We start from the raw sequence: 20,507 nt of genomic DNA, 5'->3' as shown, positions 1-20,507 counted from the left end.
TTCTCTTCTGAAAACACCAAATAAAAGTCTGCAGCACCAAACCAAATCTACTGAGAGGACCAGTCTAAAAGGTGGTGAAGAAGACAATGCAATCTCTTCGTCAAGTGTGTCACAAGGCCATGGGGAATCATCTCAAAGATGATGGAAAGATCTTCATCATATCAGATATGTCTTTTTTCAATTTAATTTGTACTGAGATCAAATAATAACGAAGATAAAATGTACATACCTTTGCTATCAAAACAAAACTTTTGGAGACAAATACATAAAATAAAATGTGAAAAAAATGAAGCACTACCTGTGTTAATATACTGATAATTTTCTGATGTCAGGAGCTAAGTCAGGTCAATATTTTATTCATGATAAAAGGTATTTGCAGTCGAGAATAAAGTATTCAAACTGAATTAAATTATAAACATCTGTTCCTTAGTAAATTGAAATTGCAGGGAAACGTTTGTCTTACTTTTACATATGTATTTTGGTCATTTTTGTAAAAGCATTTAAACTAAAACGACGGGTGGCGTTAAATAATCAGAATGCAATAAACACGTCACTAGAAAAGAGGGGGCACCCGGATTTGAACCGGGGACCTCTTGATCTGCAGTCAAATGCTCTACCACTGAGCTATACCCCCAGATGCAGTAACACGAGGGACTGCTGTTATTTAAACGTTCACAGACATAATATGTGCTGCGTTTGTTTATATTTATATAAACATCCACATTAAGAAGGGATGAACAAGCTAACTCACAACCTAAACACTACGCGGAAATGGTGGTGCAAATACAGGATTAATTATTTATAAAATGAAGAAAACACGTCGTGGATTTCACCGGATGTGTCGTCTTGTCACCGTGACGTAGCCGGAAGTCCTAGTTCATCAAACAGAAACTGTAAAAGCCTGAATCAAAATGGTGAGATGGATGAAATGTATTAACTATTCCTTCTGTACCGCATTTCGGCCTGTAATATATATGTCTTTTTTTAATGTATTCGTACATTTATCTGAGGTATTCCGCAGCAGACGTGTGTTTCTGCTCGCTATGAAAGCGCGTTGTTGTGAATGTGATTAGTCACTTGAGCTAATGCTAAGCAGCACAGCGGTTTCCGCGAGGTTTCCTAACACAACTAGAGTTCAGCCGCTTTGAATCAATTACATTTCTTTATTTCTGACAGAACACCAGAGGACTTCGATCGCAGCTGAAGGACAGTGTCCCTGTGGCGGGTCTGTGTCCGCAGGGAGCCTACGGGCTCCAGGACACTCTAAGGAGCGGGTGAGAAAACTAACGCCTGATTTATGGTCCCGCGTTACATCGACGCAGAGCCTACGGCGTAGGCCCTGCGTCGATGTAACGCGGACCATAAATCAGCCTTAACTCAGATAAGTCGTGTATGCATCTGTAACCGTGTTCCAGAGCCACAATCCCTCTCCTTTCTGTGTTTTCATCAGCTTTACCAGTGTAAAGAATGAGCTCCTTCCCAGCCACCCGCTGGAGCTGTCGGAGAAAAATGTAAGTCCTCTAATTGTGAGGTTTTTAATTTCGACTTCATTTAAATATCCTTGATACATCAATGATTGGCTGTTGAAGCTAAGACTGAACATCATCTGCCATGTTTATAATGACTGTTGAAACCATTGCACGTCTAAAATAAGTGGTAATTATAGACTTAAGGGTTAATTAGATTAGATTCAACTTTATTTGCAGAGTAAGAGTACAGAGAAACTAAATGCAGTTTGTGTCTAACCAGAAGTGCAAAAAGCAGAAAAGTACAATGTTATATATAAATTATAGACAGGTGCTGCATAGACAAGAAGTATAGTGCAGTGTAGAGAGTAGTATATAGTTGTTTTGCAGAAGGTAGTAGAAATTACATATAAATATGTGCAGTGTATTAGCAGTTACCTCATAAGAGTATAATAAATATGGTTATGTAATATGAACAATGGATGAACAACATGTACAGATATGTGCATTGTAATGGCAGTACCATTATAGTAGTAGTAAGAACAATATAGATATGTGCAGTGTGTTAACTAAATACGTTACAGAAAAACTGGATATTTACTATGATGGTGGAGTGCATTTTTATAATAATTTGTAAATGGCTCCAGCAGATCCCTGTGACCCTGTACAGGATTAGGTGGGTATAGAAAATAGATGAAAGGATGTAACTGCTCACATTTGCAGAAAATCAAAGACTGTATGTTATGGCTACTGACTGTTTTGTCAGCGGCTTGTTGATTTTTGTTGATCTTGCTTGTTGATTTTTATGCTTGTGATTGACCGAAATAAATATTAACTAACTTTTGTGTGTTTCTGCAGTTCCAGCTTAATCAGGACAAGATGAATTTCTCAACGCTGAGAAACATCCAGGGGCTCCATGCTCCGATCAAACTGCAGATGGAGTACCGAGCAGCCAGACAGGTATCTGCAACCCACACCCCTGACAGCTCATTTAACTCAACTTGTCTCCAGTTTACTGTTATGTGTTTGTCACTTTTCAGTAACTCCTTCTGGTCCTAATGTGTGGTTATTTATTGACTTTTTGTTCCAGATCCAGCGTTTGCCGTTCTTACCAAGTTCAAACCTGGCTCTCGACACTCTTCGAGGCGGTGACGAGTCCATCGGCTTTGAAGACGTCCTCAGTGGTAAGAGCCTTGTAATTCGCCTTTTCAACAACTCTGGTGCACACTAATTAACATGAAAACTAACCACCACCATGTAATGCTTGTATTTCTGCAGATCCAACCCAAAGTGAAATGATGGGTGAGCCGCACATGATGATGGAATACAAGATGGGATTGTTGTGAAAGACGCTGGAGATGCAAAAAACTCAAGTCCTCACTCGTATTTGGATTTATGTATTAGATAATCCATTCCAAAACACAAATTTGCAGTTTAGCCACTTGAGAGTTGGATTTGGTGTGGTGGGCAGGAGATGGGCCTGATCTGTGGGCTTGGGTGTGATGACGTAATAGTAATTTGTTTTTTTTTGGTGACCCAGCGCGTTACAACACTCTTTCGGCAGATTATAGCTGCTTTTCTGTAATAGATTTTGGTTGTTATTTCTAATAAATTTCATAACCTTCCGTGTAATGTGGATTTATTTCTCTAGTTATTTTAACTTTAGTACTTGTATTTGTCAACAGCAGTCTTATGTACTCATCATCAATACATTTTCTATGGCTGCTATCCCTAATCCGATCTGTTTTCATCAGGTAAGAGGTGTACATCCTGGTCAGGTTTACGCGATCGTCAATACAATATGTTATTAGAATGCATTGAATGATTAGCTGTTGCTGTCTGCAAACTTTCAGACCAGGTAACAAGTTTCCAAAGTCCAGCAAACAGTATAATGAGAACGTGTGAAGATTATTTGTGGTGTTTGCTTAGTTATTGTGATAGTACCTGACAGGAAAATGACATTAGTCAACAGTAGGTTATGCTCTTTAGAAATATAAGAAATATCCTATATCAATATTAAAGTGTGTGTGTGTGATTTAATTTGTAACTAGTTTTAGAGCAGAAAAAAAGGCATTCTATGAAAGTAAATGGTGCTGTGATGTGTTCCTAGAGCAAATAAATAATTGTTCACAAGGAGTAATCAAAGTTGAGGGGTTGCTACCTCATTTAAATAAATAAAGGTACACATTCTACAGTCAACTAAATATATTGTCATATTTAAGCAGTCAGATTTTAATAGCTTCTAATATGTAGTTTAAAAATAAAAAATCCCAGCCCCTCAACTGAGTTGCTTCAAATAAATCCTGGGCTGTCAATCAAATCCCTGGGTGTCTGTCAACTCAGATATTTTACTAACCTACCACTGATATCTGACAAGAAAACATGAGGAAATATTTAGTTTTTTTTTAAATGAACCTGTCATCAATTGAGAGGATATCAATGTTGCTTTCTGTCATAAACTTTAATTTCAGAGTTTGTGCAGTGAAGTTACACATGGATTACTCCAATTGTCAGAGTTGTGCGGTTCTGTTAATGTGAAACCGGTTACTATTTCCAGAAGTAGTTATTCATAACCTAATGTTTCTCTTATTTCAGAGTGTTTATCAAAATTCTGAATCAATCTTCATTTTCAATAAAACGCCAAAAGGCTGGTCAAGGCCGGCGGTGAGGGAGGGGAGAGAAGAAACGTAGAGGTTCTGTAACTCACTGTAGCAATCAATTGAAATCTCACCGCCATCGGACCAGCCAAAGGAGCGAGGTGTACTCAGTGGGTTATATAGCACCGGCGAGACATTACTCTTTCAAGGACGGTGTCAAATATTATACGGTACACCGTTTATGACTATTTTCAAAACGTTGTTACTTTTTAAGACAGGAAAAGCTATTTCGATATACAAATATGTACCAGATAATAAAAATAATTCGTTTAGTTTTTCTTTGTCTGCAAGGCATCATGGGAAAGTAATGGCGCCTCCCTGTGTATATGTGACAGCGTTATTTCAAACAAAACAGCTATCATAAACAGCTATCTTAAGGCAAAGTTCATATGAATTCATCACTTAAAGTAAACAAACTGAAAATCCAAACAACCGACCCTATTTAATTACACTTCATGCTACAGTGCCCGACAATAGTTTTTTTTTTTTTTTTTTGGTTCATGATACTTTATTGACAAAATGAACCATTACAGGAGCGCAGTATCGGTATGAACCTCATACAGCCGGTGGTTTGAGCGGCTTTAAGTCCCTTATATAGAAGTAGAACTGTAATGACACAACAACAGCCGTTTTTAGCACAAAACAAGTTGACAGGGTAGATATTTAAGTGTAGATTAAGAAACATTTTGTGGGGAAAACAAAATAACACACCGTATGAGGCTCCTTAAAATATCTCCGGAGCTGCTAGAATACTTACTGCAGAAACATCTCCACTGTTTGAACTGGAATCCACAAAATGAAGTAGGCCTGTCTCCAAGTTTATGCAAAAGATAAACGATCTAACCACTTAGCGCATCCGTCCACTAGATGTCACTACAGCTCAAACCAGCGTAAATACACCAGCATTATGCAAAAAGAATGGTCACAAAAATGTATTTAGTTTAAATAAATAACACATATTTGAAAGGCTTAAAGAATAAAAGGTCAAAGACAGGTATACATGTCATGTCTTGACTACTGTTCCATCTGTACTTTTGTAAATGGTACGAATATACAGTATAGCCTATTAAAATGTTCTTTCTCCAAAGCCAAAAGAGATTGTTCAGTGTTTAAAAATGTACTTAGAAAGTTGACCAGGTGTTTTGTTGATCCGAATTCACTGTTTTTCACATTCCCAGCGGGATTCTTCAGCCCCGAGGCTCACTGGACCCAGTTTTAAGAAGTTCTTGCACGGACCAAAACAAGTGTCGTATTCTTGGCATTGGTTTCTGCATAACGTGGCCTGCCATTGCAATCCTTCACTTCTTTGATACGCATCAGTCTGGTTACTCTGGATTAGACTTTGTTGTCCAGGAGGAAAAACAGACACACTACACCATGCTGGAGTCTGCCAGCAGCTGACATCATGGGTCCTGGACTTCCTCACAAACAGACCACAGTTTGTGAGGACAGGAGGCCGTGTGTCTGACACGGTGGTCTGCAGCACCGGAGCTCCACAGGGGACCGTCCTGGCCCCTCTCCTCTTCACCGTGTACACAGCCGACTTCACCCACCACACATCAACCTGCCACCTCCAGAAGTTCTCGGATGACTCCGCCATCGTCGGTCTCATCAACAACGGAGACGAGACGGAGTACCGAGAACTTAACAACAGATTCGTGGACTGGTGCCAGCGGAACCGCCTCCAGATTAACTCTGGAAAAACGAAGGAGCTGGTGGCTGACTTCCGCCGGCGCAAAGTCCCCCCCTCGCCAGTGAACATCCAGGGAACGGACTAGAGATTGTGGACTCTTATAAGTACCTGGGTGTTCACCTGAACAATAAACTGGACTGGACTGTTAACACCCAGGCCCTATACAAAAAGGGCCAAAGCCGACTCCACCTGCTGCGCAGACTGAGGTCCTTCGGAGTGAGGGACGGCCTCCTGAGGACCTTTTATGACTCTGTGGTGGCGTCGGCCATCTTTTATGGGTTGGTCTGCTGGAGCAGCAGCATCACAGCAGCATAGAGGAAGAGACTGGACAAGGTGGTGAGGAAAGCCGGCTCTGTCCTGGGCTGCAGTCTGGACCGGGTGGAGGTGGTGGGGGAGAGGAGGATGGTGGCTAAGCTGTCCTCCATCATGGACAATGTCTCCCACCCCCTTCATGAGACTGTCAGAGCCCTGGAGAGCTCCATCAGTGACCGGCTTCGTCACCCACGATGCACCACCGAGAGGCATCGCAGGTCCTTCCTCCCCGCTGCCATCAGACTATATAACCACGCCTGCTCCCAGTAGCCAACAGACAATAATATGACAATAATATGTGCAATAACTTAAGATGTGCAATATCTGCCAATCTACCGGTCTACCTCACAACACTCCACCTGCTTTTCTGCACTGTTTAACTGTATATACTGTTCATATCCTGTGTTTATACATATTTTATACGTATCTTTTTGTATTTTTTATATATTTTTTATTTCTGACTTTTCAGTCTTTCTACCCCTCCCCTATATGTGTGTACTGCTGACGACAAATAAGTTTCCCCACTGAGGGAGAAAATAAAGGATATCTTATCTTATCTTAAGTGTGTAGAAGTGTCTTTGTCGCATAAAACCCACCCCGATCCCGCCTGAATAGCTCGGTACCTTTTATACTGGTGGAAATATCTGTGAATGAGAACGGTATAAGATTCATTTCACCAGAGAGAAGTGGCTCAAAGTGACATGGTTAGACAAATTTGTTCACAGCACCAGGTAAATTTGGAGCTTCCTCGTTATCTTTCCTCAAATTTGCACATCCACTAACTGTACCTGGTACAGATAATTCAAGACTTACAGTAATAAAACCTCTAAATGATCTGCAGAAGCCCTGTTTTACCTCCCGCCCTGTTGAAGCCTCTTATTGGATTTTAATATCATGTGAAATGAAGAATGAGCGTCATAATTTACATACAATTATTTACATAATTTCACTGATGATTTGGATTGAGACCTGAATGGGACGTCATTGTTCACGTTTGTTCAGCGATAAATACCATACTTTTATGTACTTTTATGTACTTATGTCATGTCATTTTACTATGTCATTTCAGTTAGCCACATAGCAACAGTTTTCTCCAACTAAAATATTCTGAAAACACTTTGTTGCATACGAGACGTGTGCAATCAATCGTGTGCAATTTTTATGAATTGCACAGATATTGGGGTATTACTCAAAACTTGATAAAGCCTCACAAGTATCTCTTGTATTTTATGGGTGAATTTAAATAAACTCCAGCTTACACCGGTCAATATTTATCTAAAGCTATTCTCTCAAAGTAAGTATTTTTCCAGGGTTGAATAATAGTTAGTGCTTACAGCAGCTTACCAAATTTCCTGAACTTTCTGCATGACTTCAGCTCTTCTGGCATGGGCGAGTACCTCACTGTTTGCTGATACAACACTACAACAGCCTTACTATTGATTAAAAATTCATAAGATACTCTCCTTTGGGAAACACAGAATCAGTAATTTCCAACATAAACAACTCCCACTTTAAAGCTGCTTTGATCGTCTCATCGCATCGGATGGCCTGGAGGTAGACCGTAACCGACAGACATCGTTATGCGGCTGGTGTGCAGGAAAATGTGAGTGGTTTCTCAACTATTTTGATGTCCGGATGATCAAAAACTGAAATGCATGTCTTATTTTGACAATCTTCAAGCATGTAAATTGTGTCTCAACAACCTCAAAAAGAAAAAGTTATCCAGTTATAGTTTTTTAATCTGTCATCTTTTGTACTACAATAGTGTTTTTTTGTTTGTTTTAAATATTTTTATTTTGAAAGGTCAGTTTCTTTGATTTCCAGCCAGGATAAATTGGCTCAAAGTGTCACTTTGTAGTGGAGGTTATATTGGACATTTTACATAATACTCCATCTCACTTAATGGTATTACATTTGGGAATGTATTATTTGTGGCCTTCAAATTTCCCTCCTGTTTGTACTTTTTTATTCTTTTAAAGAACAAAAATGTTTTTTTTTAAAGTCAGTTTATAAATTCATGTCTTCTGTCTAGACTAAGGTTTATTTTTTTCTTAAAAAGTCTATAGAAGATGATGTTGAATTCCAGTATGTTGCAGCACAAGAGGCAGCATTTACTTTCTCTCTCGTTGTGTGTGTAAGTAGATATATACATCTATAGAGCAGATGCAGTTAATAGAGACAGTATAGTGTAAATAAGTATATTTATATAAATATTTATATGGGCATGTGTGTACAAATATATAGACATATTCAACTATGTGTATGTGTGTATAGGTATGTGTGTGAGTATAATTACAGTATATAATAATAATAATAATAATAATAATAATAATAATAATAATAATAATAATAATAATAATAATAATAATAATAATAATAATAATAATAATAATAATAATAATAATGTTATTTAGCAGTGTGAGTACAGTGTGTGAGTATTTATAAATACGGGTAAAATGATTACTGAATGGGGGTAGGATTAAATAAGTTTACACTTCTTCCTACTCCTTTTTTGCACATGTAAATTAAGATATCAAGTGTTAAAGGATTAAATTCTTTGTTTTGTTCTTTTGTTTTCTGAACTTCTCTTGATGTGTTGTTTTTTACATGTACAAAAATAAAAATCAAGTCATATCAAATCAAGCCACAAGATGGCAGTATGCATCTATACCACGCTGTCCACGTATGTCCCTCAGTCCATTCACGTATACTCGCGCTGGTAAAGGCTCCAGACTGGACATTCACCTCTTAAAAGCCCCAGAAGATTGAGCAGAGAGCCTGTGGGTCACTTTCGATGCCTGACTTGCGAGCTGCAGAGGGGAGGACTGTGAAAGGCTCACGGTGCTGTCACTGCCAACAAATAATGCTCTCTGTGGGTTGGCCCGGGGCAGCTTGTGGCCATAAACTGACTGCCCCCACATGTCCGCCAGCCAGAGCCTGGTCCAGTAATTCCTCACATATGTCCTGCGCTGGTATGGATCCAGAGCAGAGCGCCTGTAAACGTAACGAGGTCTGAATTTATACCCTGTGAGTTGAAAAGAGAATATTTCTCCAGTGATGTTTGCTGAAGGAAGGCGAACCACAAAAAAAACCCAGGTAACATTTGAAAATAAAAAGTCCTCAAGATGTGAAGTCATGTACCCGTGCACTCTTTTACATATTTTAACCAAGAGAAGAGAGTGAAGTGTAGTACACTTCACTCTCTTCTCTTGGTTAAAATATGTAAACACAAGTAGGTACACTTAGTGTACCTACTTGTGTTGAGTACTTATAAATAGTTCAGTCAGTGGGCGAGCTTTGAAAATTAAAAGTCAACTGAGTGAATTTCTCTAAATCGTTAAGATAAATGCAAGACAGCATATCATTTGGTTCATTATAAGTTAACCAAGAAGCTGTTTTTGGTTGCTTGTTTTCTTGCAGGGATCTGATATATCCATCGCCCTCTTATTATAAAAATCCCAGAGTGAGGAGAGAGCAGAGTTTAATAATGCATTATTTTGTTAAATTTCAGTTGCTTAGAGGTTCGTGGTTGCTGTCTGATCTTTCTGTACATGATGCGCCGTGCATTTTCAGCTGGAGACAGATCTGGACAGCAGGCGGGCCAGTAAAGCACAGATATTGGCCCTCATTCATAAAATCCTTCTGAAACTGTGAGTAGATTTATGTCCTTTCTAAAAAAAAAAATCTACTCCAGATTCACAAATGCCGCGTAAGCCTCGGATTTGATTGTAAGGAGGAGTGCGCGTGCACGAATGGTGGTTGATTGCAAACCGGCTTGTGCATTCCCGTTGCTCATTAAGGAGCATGAATCCCTGCCCAGTGACCATCATGAGAGGAGGTGCAAACAGGCCCCCTCAACCTGCAGGTCCACCTGTCGCCATGTCATTCACATTCAGATTCAAAATACTTCATTTACCCCAGAAGGGAAAGGTATTAATGGTGGACACTGAAAAATAGAGAGAGTATTTTCGGATGTGCCAACATAAGTCGTTTCAACTCAAGTGGAGCAAAGAAAAGAAAAAACATTTCCTTTTGCTTTGTATGTAGGCTGCAGGTGTGGCAGGAACCAGCGGAGAACGGGCTCAGGAAGAGCTGACCAACATCTTTCTTCTTTCCAAGGAAGCATTCAAGAGGTAAGGTGAAAATAATATAAAATTGGATGAGAAAAACAAAAGAAACACGGATGAACAAACTCTGCTGCAGACAACCACGTTGTCTCTGTAACTGGGGAGAGTCTTTGTCAGAAATCATACCTGATGGCCACAGAAGTCCACAGCAAAAAGTCCAAAGGTAAACTGAAACTTGTGACATTATGTGTTATATGTTTACAAAAGCAAATGAGTTAAAGTACATGGTAGGAAGGTTAACCACTGCGTTTATTACAATTTAAAATCGGTGTTCCAGACTGGGATCAATGATAAAAAACTGAGTGATGAATTAAAAGTGGAACTTACTCTATTCAAACCTTTAATTCAAGGTTTTCTGTTTTCTTTTCAAGTACGTGATGTCATCATACAAAAATCTACCGAACTCTTCAAGTTCACCTAAAAACAAATTTGCAGAGGCCTTTGTCACGGTTTTTGTATTTAGGTTCTGTTTTATTTTGAAATCCCATGTCCTTGTGTTTAAGTTTTGTCTTGACTTCCCTTGTTCCCATCTGCCCTGCCCTGTTTCAATATTTAATATGGGGCCATATTTATTACTATATTTGCCAGCTATGTGTCCTGCGTCCGTGACGCATTATAAGCTGAAAGAACGCAGTAAACGCATCCATGCGTCCGAAGGATGCACATATTTTCCCATATAAAACGTTACATTGTGACCAAGTGTTAAAATCATAACCAGGACAAGAAACCAGGACTCAGCAGAAAAGGTGAGGATTCAGGTTGGTTTGCAACACATAAGGATATGGATACTTTATTGTCCCTTACAATCCCCTCAAATTAAATTAACAGCAAAAATAATGAGTGCTCCGCGTTATTTTTGTGATCAGAGCACTCTCTCGGTCAGAGAAACGGAAATAAAAGAGAAACAACCTTCTACAGATTTGTTTTCAAAATTCAGCAAAAAAAAATAAAAAATTCTAAATTCTCAACAATCCCTCACCTGTCTCAGTTGTGGGATTATGATCATGTCGTGCTTCCAACGATAATGTTTGGTCATCATTATCACCACCTGTATCTGTAGAAAGGTCTTTATTTTCACCTTCTCCTGTATTTGTTGTTTGGCTGGTGTTATTAGAGTGGGCGGCAGCCGCTGCTGTAGTCGGTGCAGATGCTGGACCAAAGAAAGAGCTCACTTTCGGAAGACTACTCACAGCTTTCTTTTTTATATCTGCTAATTTTCGCTTTTCAGCACCACTCTGGTATGTTCGTTTCATTTTTCTTGGATGTTAGCTGGTTAGTTTAATGGCGGGTAGTGATTTATTATTGTGTCTTCCTTGCGGCATTTATTTTTTTGTCAGTCAGTTGGGGGCCCCCTGGTGGCCGGGGCCCGTTTCAACTGAAACGGTTGAAACATAGGTAAGGCTGCCTATGGTTATGACACAAAGTCACTACTCAAAAAATCTGGTTTTTGGGGATGAATCTGTCATGAGCAATTTCAGTTATAACAGAGTTTGTTTACAGGACAGAATGAACTTGTCTCGTGTTCAGAGGAAGATTGTGTTTTACCGTTGGGAGTCGAGGCCTGCTTTAGGCCGCTACTCACTCAGCAACATATTTGCCAGCTAGCAAAACCATCACACTTTCAGCATCTTCATTTCACAGCTCAGCCACGGGGCTCCCTCTTTCCGTGACACTCATGAAACAATATCCCCTTATGCTACACAAATTCCTCCATCTCCTCGCAGCTTCGTCTGAAACATAATGTGTGGGGTAATTTCCGCGGGCCGTCACGGCGGCGCGTGCGTGCTAGCAGACACCAGCAGGATGTCACACATTAAGTGGGACACCAACTTATCTAGCTGAAGTGATCCTTCTCCTTTACTTGCGTGGTAATTGCTCCACAAATCACAATGACTGCCAGGGGAAGTTGGGAAGACAGCAGGCCTCGATGCCATTTGGGAGCCGGTTGCCATGGCCACAGATGCATTTTTACTCACTCCGTACGTAATTGTTCTTAATTATTGGGAACGATCAGCCATGACGGGGCTCATTTCAGGCACATTAAACACCAACGCAAAGATTTCTCCTAAACACCAGGCTGTATACAAACATAAATCCCCTAAAAAGCGTGAACGTTAGCGTATAGTTACAACATATGTTGTCTTCTTATTTGGCTTTTCATGCCCACCACTATAGTAAACAATCAAAAGCCTTTTTCTCCCACCCTCATTTCCGAGTTCACTAGTTCTGAGGGAGAGCATTGGCATCGACGTAGCCGCGCTCCGTCGGCTGCAGTCTTGAAATAGGTGTTGATTGTAGCTGCACTCAAAATAACTGGGATCCTTAGAACATAAGTGGGTGGTATCCTTTGTTCTCCACAGCAGCTCTCGCAGCCCTTTAATTGATGGACTTCACTCCAGCAGCTCTCTATAACTCTTTTAAAAATACTAATTCTTAAGACAATTTGATCAAAAGACAATTAAGATTGGTAATGGAGCAGAATGACATGACTAGTCAAGAATAGCAATATTCATTTACATAATTTTCTATGGGAGTTGACTGTGGGTGGATGACCTGTCACAATTTTGTCGTGTGTAGTAAATCCACACTTCTATCTGTATTTGTGAAGGACTGCTGCACCACCTGCTCCACGTTCAGGCACCAGACGGCTTCTGAATTTCGCCGTGACAACTGGAAATACGTCGGCCACATATGTCACATGACATCTCTTCCTTTCTCGTCAAATTCACGTCACTTTAAGCTAAACCTGAGCTTCATTTTCACCTATCTGGTTTATTTAGAGTTCAAAATGAGCCCAAACAAAAAAAAAAAAAAACAAGCTGCGACATATCGCTGACTGCATCCCACCCCATAACCTATGGAAGCATATGAGGGACTATATTCAAATTAAAATGCATTTGCGGAAATGCTTTTTCATTTTACGAATGTGCCCGCATTATTTGAGTCAAAAATGAAATCGATAATATATAATCCGATTTGCATTTTAATTTTCGTATTCAACACTGCTTATTCTTGTAATTAATTCAAATTAAAAAGAAAAAGACTTTTGAGATTTAATTTTCAAATCATGCCTTAGCAAATAGTTCCCAATATTCAATTTGAAATCTAAAATTTGAAAATTAAAATGCATTTGCAGAAATCCTTTTTCATTTTAAGAATGTAGCTGCATTATTTGAGTCAAAAATAAAATTGATAATATATAATCTGAATTGCATTTTAATTTTCGTATTCAACACTGCTCATTCTTGTACTTAATTCAAATTAAAAAGAAAAAGACGTTTGAGATTTAATTTTCAAATCATGCCTCAGCAAATAGTTCCTGAGTTGACTCAAATAATGCGGGCACATTCTTAAAATGAAAAAGCATTTCCGCAAATGCATTTTAATTTGAATATAGTCCCTCATATGCTTCGATAATAACCCCCCCATAATCCCATTAGATACTGTACAGTGAGTATAAGCAAAAACGAATGTTTTTCCTTTTTTTGTAATTATGTATAAACTTAATAAAAACATCCCCGGTAACAACTCGTAAGGCAAGTTAAAGTATCAGTTAAGCTCAAATAAAGCTAAAATGACCTCTTTGTCCCCCCTCCCTATCAGATAATGAATCAATTTTTTCAACCTCACTTCAGTTTGTGAAACTGTCATGAAATGAGGTTCACCAGTGTTGAAAGGGAGGATGTAACATTGGCGGATACCCCACCTTTAACGTGTGGATCTAGCGTGTCGCAGGTCTTTTTTACATTGACCGATGCGAGGTGGCATGTCGAGGTGGCCCCGCGAATAACTGGCCTCCGAGGGAACACTTACTCGCTGGTCAAGACCACAGAAGTAACGCGGGGTGGCAGGTCGTGGGAGGGATTTGTTGATCCCGTAACCTCAGTACATCCCACCAGTGGAGTTTTAAAATGTATTATTTCATAAAATAAGGATGCTGGTGAGAGTAGCCACAGCAGCAGGACGCCACAGGTAGGGCCTATGTTTGCAAGGTGAGTAATTGGGGAGACAAGGAGATCCGCGAGCTACTCAGCCTTGGAGCCGAGGATGCCATAAACCGGCGTATGTCCGGAAACACAAAGGATGGTCCGTGACAAAAATGTCGGGTTGGATTTGCACATGAAGACATCGTTGGAAGGGAAAAAAACATTTTCTGGCTGTCTTTAAATAAACCCTCTCACATTTATTTTCCCCTTTTTCTCACTTCTTGTGTGGTAAGTTTACCTTCTCGGGAAGACTAATAAAATGGCTATCATTTTGTCTTTAGTTATGTCTTTGTGGCAGGGTGGAGTAGCTGCAGCCACTCAGGCTGATGGGACACAGGTGTGTCCCATCAGCCTCTCCACCCTGCCAGCCTTGATAAGGAGGACTGGGAGACTGCAGCTGGGTCAGACTGAGCCTGATGCTGTGGGAGAAGGTGCAGGAGCACGTGTGTTGGTGTCTCTGGTGTCTCTGGTGTATGCTGCAATAAAAGGGTTATGCACAAAACTCTGTGTCCTCCTCTATCCTGTTGGTCGGGCCAGTGTAGCACGGCGAGTGTGTAGCACGGCGAGTGTGTAGCACGGCGAGTGTGTAGCACGGCGAGTGTGTAGCACGGCGAGTGTGTAGCACGGCGAGTGCTACGTGGGCCCGACCAACAGGATAGAAGAGGACACAGAGTTTAGTGCAGAACCCTTTTATTTGCAATCACCCAAGCCAAGACACGTGCTTCCAGCTCCTTCACAGCTCCAGCAGCAGCTTCTCCATCCAACTTCTCAGTCTCTCCCTTATCAAGGCTGGCAGGGTGGAGAGGTTGACGGGCCACACCTGTGTCCCATCAGCCTGAGTGGCTGCAGCTCCTCCACCCTGCCACTGTCTTCAAGGCGACAAATTACATTTGTTTAAAAGTTTATACATTTCACATGTTTTGGTAAAAAAATGTACAGTAGCTCAATTTTCAACCATATTTTCACAGTTTTGTTTTTTATAGAAGCTGGTTTTAGGGGGCGGAGTCAGGCAATCAACTCCACCCCCTCATCCAGTGGAGTGTGACGTTTTTGAAACAAGCATTACAGTGTTTTGCTCACCACTTGTCAGATGTACAGCATATGTTGCATGATGTGCAGTTGGGTGTAGATGAAGATGGAACAGCTGGATAAAGCTGTTATGGTTTTGGGTTTGGATAGTTCCTGTCTTATTTTGAAAGTGTGTCTTTATTTTGCTCTTAGTTTACTTCCCTTACCCCCCCTCGCCTGATCACTTGTGTCTCATCAAATGTTTCCGAATACTGTACGAGGAATTTGATTGAAACATTGGCTTTCAAGTTTTTATAAAAAATACATAAATAAATAAGATAAAAACAGAAGTCAAAAAAATTGGTACACTATATACAATATAGTGCCAATATTTACAGTCATGAAGATATTGCACAGATATGAAAGATATATGCAGTTCAGCAGAGTAATGGTCTTACGGATAAAACTCTCTGTGTCGGGTGGTTTTGGTGCGCAGTGCTCTGTAGCGCCTACCAGACGGGAGAAGTTTGAAATGCTTGTGTACAGCGTGTGACGGGGCTGCAGAAATATTCCTTGCCCGTTTTCGGACCATGGAACGGTACAGGTCGTGGATGGAGGGAACATCAACCCTGATTATGTTTTCTGCAGACCTTACTGTCTGTTGCAGTCTGCACCGGTCCTGTTGGGAGGCCGATCCAGACCAGCCAGTGATGCTCCTGAGGCAGGTTAAACTGTCTGAGCTGTGTCAGGAAGTACAACCTCCGCTGTGCCTTCTTGCCAACACCGTCTATGTGTTTGGTCCACTTCAAATCCCGGGAAATTGTGTTTCCCAGAAACCTGAAAGTGTCCACAGTAGACACTGCGTTGTTGAGGATGGTGAGGGAGGGGAGTGGTATGGTTTCCTCCTGAAGTCCAGTCATCTCCACGGTCTCGAGCCGGTTCAGCTCCAGGTGACTGCCCCATTGGACCATCTGTTCCCCTTCCTGTCTGTATGCAGGCTCAGTCCAATGATTGTGATGCCATCTGCATACTTCAGGAGGTTCATAGACGGGCCCCCTGGAGCAGTCATTGGTGGAGAGAGAGAAAGCAGTGGGCAGAGGACACATCCCTGTGGGGTGCCAGGGCCAGTGCTGACCCAACTTCACCTGCTGCCTCCTGTCAGTCAGGAAGCTGGTCCACTGACAGGTGGCTCTTCTTTCCCCTCCTCCCTGCTAGTCGATTTTTGCTTAGTCTTTGATGCTTTGTTTCAGTTTTGTCAGTGGTTTTCCTCATTTTTGGTTCATAGAAACCTGTTGTTTTGCAAACTCCTGCCTCCAGTCTCCTGCAGTCGGCTCCTGCACTCCCTGGCCTGTGATCACATCTTCTGTCACCTGGTTTGTGACATCATAGTACCCTGGCTGACTACATGAGAAATGTTCAGGTTTTAGGTGGCTCAGGAAAAAAGAATCAAGATGCTAAGCCAGATGCTCCGAGTTTGTTACCACGTCTTACACCTAACTACATGCTATCAAGCATCAATCCATTCAGCCATTTGTTACATCTCGCTTCTTCCAGGGTTAGGAAGTCTGCCTGGCACGATTTTTTTAACACTTTTCTCATAGTATTTCTCATATTTTTCATCTTCTAATAGTAGCACTCTTACAACAAATCTCATTTATCCAGCTTACGGCTGTTGGCTGATTAGATTCACAAGTTCAGCTAGATTAGCTGTGGGGTAGTATTTTAACTCCTGACTCATGTTGAGATCTTGTATTTTGTTAAATAAACTATTTGCTTTGATATCAATTTAAATACTGACAGTATCATTTGGTTGGTAAATTATTTTCTGCAATCGTCTAGTGAAGGTACAATCTTGAAAAGGTTTATTATCTAATAGACTGTTTCTGTTGTTGGCAAAAAAAAAAAGAAACAATCAGAAACAGTCACAATTGAAAACCCTGATGATTTAATGCACTCAGTGCCTTTAAAACCAAATGCAATATTGCATCACATTACAAAGTTGGACTATTTCTGAAGACTGACTTTTATGTGAACATCATACAAACAGTTCTTTAGTAAAACCACCATTGTGGTATATGTAATTCACCACACTGCTCACATTTCAAACTCTAAAGGCAGCACATGAATATAGGTCTTATAAGTGTGACTATAATAAAACATGTACTTAGAAATGTGTCGAGGACAGCAGCAGTATCGTGACTATAAATATATTGTCTGACAAGCTTTGATGTAAAGCAAAGTAAACAGAAAACTAAGCTAACATGCACCTTTCCGTCCCTGGAGTTTGTTTCTGGTCGACCTGAGCGCTACTGCGCCACTCAGTCTCCTTCACATCAACGGACATTTGTCCTGAATGGGACTTAACCTGCAGGTAATATATAAACCAACAAAAACAATATAACTAAATTAATTTAGTGGTGTGTCTCTGGTCAATAAAAAGAAAAGAAAAGTAAAGTAAGAAGTAAAATGCTGTAGAAAAACATTGCCTAACCACCAGCCTTTGTGTATAAAACCCAGTTGGCAGATAAATAACCCAACATGCATCTTTCTGACACTGGAGGATATTTAATTCCTTATTCAATTCTGTCTTTTTAATGAGAAGGAAAAGAGAGAACAGTTATGCGCAACGTTATGTGCTAATTCATCTTTATCCAGCACGGCATCGAGAGTCACGTCAGCATCCTCCGCCGTTGAACCACTGCCAATAAAACCAATCAGAGCATTGCAAGACCCCCCCTCCGGCGACCTAGAAGAGGTGGGAGGAGGAGAGAGGACAGGACTGGGAAAGACAGAGCAGAAGAGAACCTGGGGTGGGTGGGAGGAAAAGGAAAGAAGCTCTTTAAGACTCACTCCATGATGCCTCTCAAGGACAATAACTTCGAGGCAAAGAACTTTGTTTGAGGAAACTTGTTAAAAAACAAAATTCTGTCTACTAAACACCTCTTAAAAAGAAGCACAGCAAATGACTGTGAGCCACAGAGAGCTATGTAGCACCCTATAATGTAATAATTCCCTGAAAATGTAATAAGCAAAAATGTGCATTTAACTCAATCAAAAATATAATAAAATCCAATAATGTAATAAAATATCCTGACTGATATTGTAATAACATTTTTACCGATCATGTAATACCTATTACATTTTCAGGTGGGTCTTTTTTTTTTTTTTTTTTTTCAAAAACTGATAATGTAATACTTGACAAATAATCTAATATATATGTTCATTTTCAGTCCTGAGTTCTACATTTTGTGTTTGTGTATCTAAGAATGTTATATACGCTGGATTTGAAACACCAGAATGGCTATTGGGTTAAATTGCAGACTTTGAGTACCATGTAATAAATTCCCAATAATGTAATAAGGTATTACATCCGTAATAAGGTATTACATTATTGGTAAAAATGTTACTACAATATCCATCAGGATATTTTATTACATTATTGGGGAAGTTATTACATTATTGGGTTTTATTACATTTTCGATTGAGTTAAGTGTAAATTTTATTACATTTTCAGGAAGTTATTACATTATAGGGTGCTACAAGGCAGATACAAACCAGGGAGAGATATATCGAATACGATTTCAAATGTGTGCTTCTGAAAGTGGGCATCTTGAACGAGTGAACTGGTGACTTGACGAAAGGGAACATTTTCAGACCACAGCAGGAGCCGAGTAGCTGCTCCCTGCTGCCGGCTCACCGCTGCTCGCCGTCCTTCAAGCTGAGCTGGCATCCACAGGTCCCCCCCAAGAGCGCTCGCAGAGGAAACTTTTATCACAGTCAGAGAACGCAACCTCCTGCAGACCTTCACATTTTGGAAATGACATACCTCCCAAGGATGGGTTGGAACTTTTATCTCCTGAACTTTCTAATCCCGTAACATCCACAAGAACGGCATCTTTACATCACTGTTGATTTCTTTCGTGAAATATTCCTCTATGTGGTGTTATACATTAAATGCCCTTTAAAAATTTAAAGCAGTCAATATTTGAAGATGATCAAAACATTTAATCAACATGTAAACATGTTTTTAATCCACTTCAAATGCTTATTTTTTATTAATATTTTGCATAGATGTATGCTGTCATTTCCCTTTGGGGATTGATAAAATGTTATGAATTTAAAAATATGAATAAATATATATGTAAATATATATGTAAATATATATATATATATATATATATATATATATATATATATATATATATATATATAGATCTTGCAGATCGAGTGTTTGTTTCCCTTATTACACTGATTTGGTAAAAAGGGGTTCCTTTTTAAAAAAAATGAAAGCAAATGTGTGACTGAGCAGCATGTCTTTCATTTTCAAGGTAAAAACAATCACATGACCATATAAGTCAGTCATCCATCTGCCATGTGCTAGCGCTGGAGTCCCAATGGGACGTTGAATTACTTTAGCCATCGTCCACTTTGGCTTAGAGCCCCCAGCAAGTCAAATTCAGTGTTTAAGTGTTTAAATATGAGGGGGTGTGGCCTCACAGCTAGAAGGTTCCTGGTTTGAATCCCAAGTGAGGCCTTTCTTTGTAGTGTTTTTTTGTTTTCTGTATCTGAGTGGGTTTTCTCCAGGTACTCCAGTTTCCTCCCACAGTCCAAAAGTTTGCGTTCAAAGTTGATCGGTGGCTCTGAATTGTGAAGGCGTGTTTGTGCGATTGACTGATCTGTCCATGTTTTCTTAAAGCTGAACCATAATGCAACAACACATAATCAAAAATTATTAACACGTTTTAATATGATAAGACTCAGAACATTTAGAGCATAATTGATGGATAATTTGGCGATGAGGTGGAGGAGCAGGTTGAAATAAACCCCACAAGAAACTTGGTCCAGCTGAAGGATTAGCACTCAATAAAGCCTTTAAATCAACCTGAAACCTGTTTGCAGCGATAATGTCTCCGGGGTCTTGAGGTGGGAACCTCCTTTCATCCGTGTTTTGTTTAGTTAGTCCCAGTGATCTCTGGCGTCCCCAGAGTCACGGCCCTAATCCCAGCTGTCACTGCTCCCCATCAACACAGCAACCTCTGCTAACCTACAAAATCACCGCCACGGTCCAACCAGCACCGGCAGGAGAGAGGGCAGGGAAGAGAGGGCAGGGAAGAGAGGGCAGGGAAGAGAGGGCAGGGAAGAGAGGGCAGGGAAGAGAGGGAAGGGAAGAGAGGGCAGGGAAGAGAGGGAAGGGAAGAGAGGGCAGGGAAGAGAGGGCAGGGAAGAGAGGGCAGGGCCGGGGGGGGGGTCGTCTCATC

The 20,507-nt window shown here is 40.4% G+C and overlaps 1 protein-coding gene and 1 non-coding gene across 2 annotated transcripts; one reads left to right on the top strand and one right to left on the bottom strand.

Moving 5' to 3' along the window:
• Nucleotides 1-562: 562 nt before the first annotated feature.
• On the bottom strand, nucleotides 563-634 carry trnac-gca (transfer RNA cysteine (anticodon GCA)). The gene has a single exon. It is a non-coding gene; the product is annotated as a tRNA-Cys (tRNA).
• A 218-nt stretch (nucleotides 635-852) lies between these two features.
• On the top strand, nucleotides 853-3,091 carry pomp (proteasome maturation protein). Its single transcript, XM_061713388.1, has 6 exons — nucleotides 853-914; nucleotides 1,177-1,274; nucleotides 1,451-1,511; nucleotides 2,325-2,426; nucleotides 2,557-2,650; nucleotides 2,745-3,091. The coding sequence occupies exons 1-6, from the start codon at nucleotides 912-914 to the stop codon at nucleotides 2,810-2,812; spliced, it is 426 nt and encodes a 141-aa protein (XP_061569372.1). The 5' UTR covers nucleotides 853-911; the 3' UTR covers nucleotides 2,813-3,091.
• The last annotated feature ends 17,416 nt before the right edge of the window (nucleotides 3,092-20,507 follow it).

This window comes from Cololabis saira, chromosome 22 (genome assembly GCF_033807715.1).
Source record: "Cololabis saira isolate AMF1-May2022 chromosome 22, fColSai1.1, whole genome shotgun sequence".
Taxonomy (NCBI): domain Eukaryota; kingdom Metazoa; phylum Chordata; class Actinopteri; order Beloniformes; family Belonidae; genus Cololabis; species Cololabis saira.
Note: the sequence above shows the minus strand (reverse complement) of the source record. Positions and strands in the feature narration are given on the sequence as shown.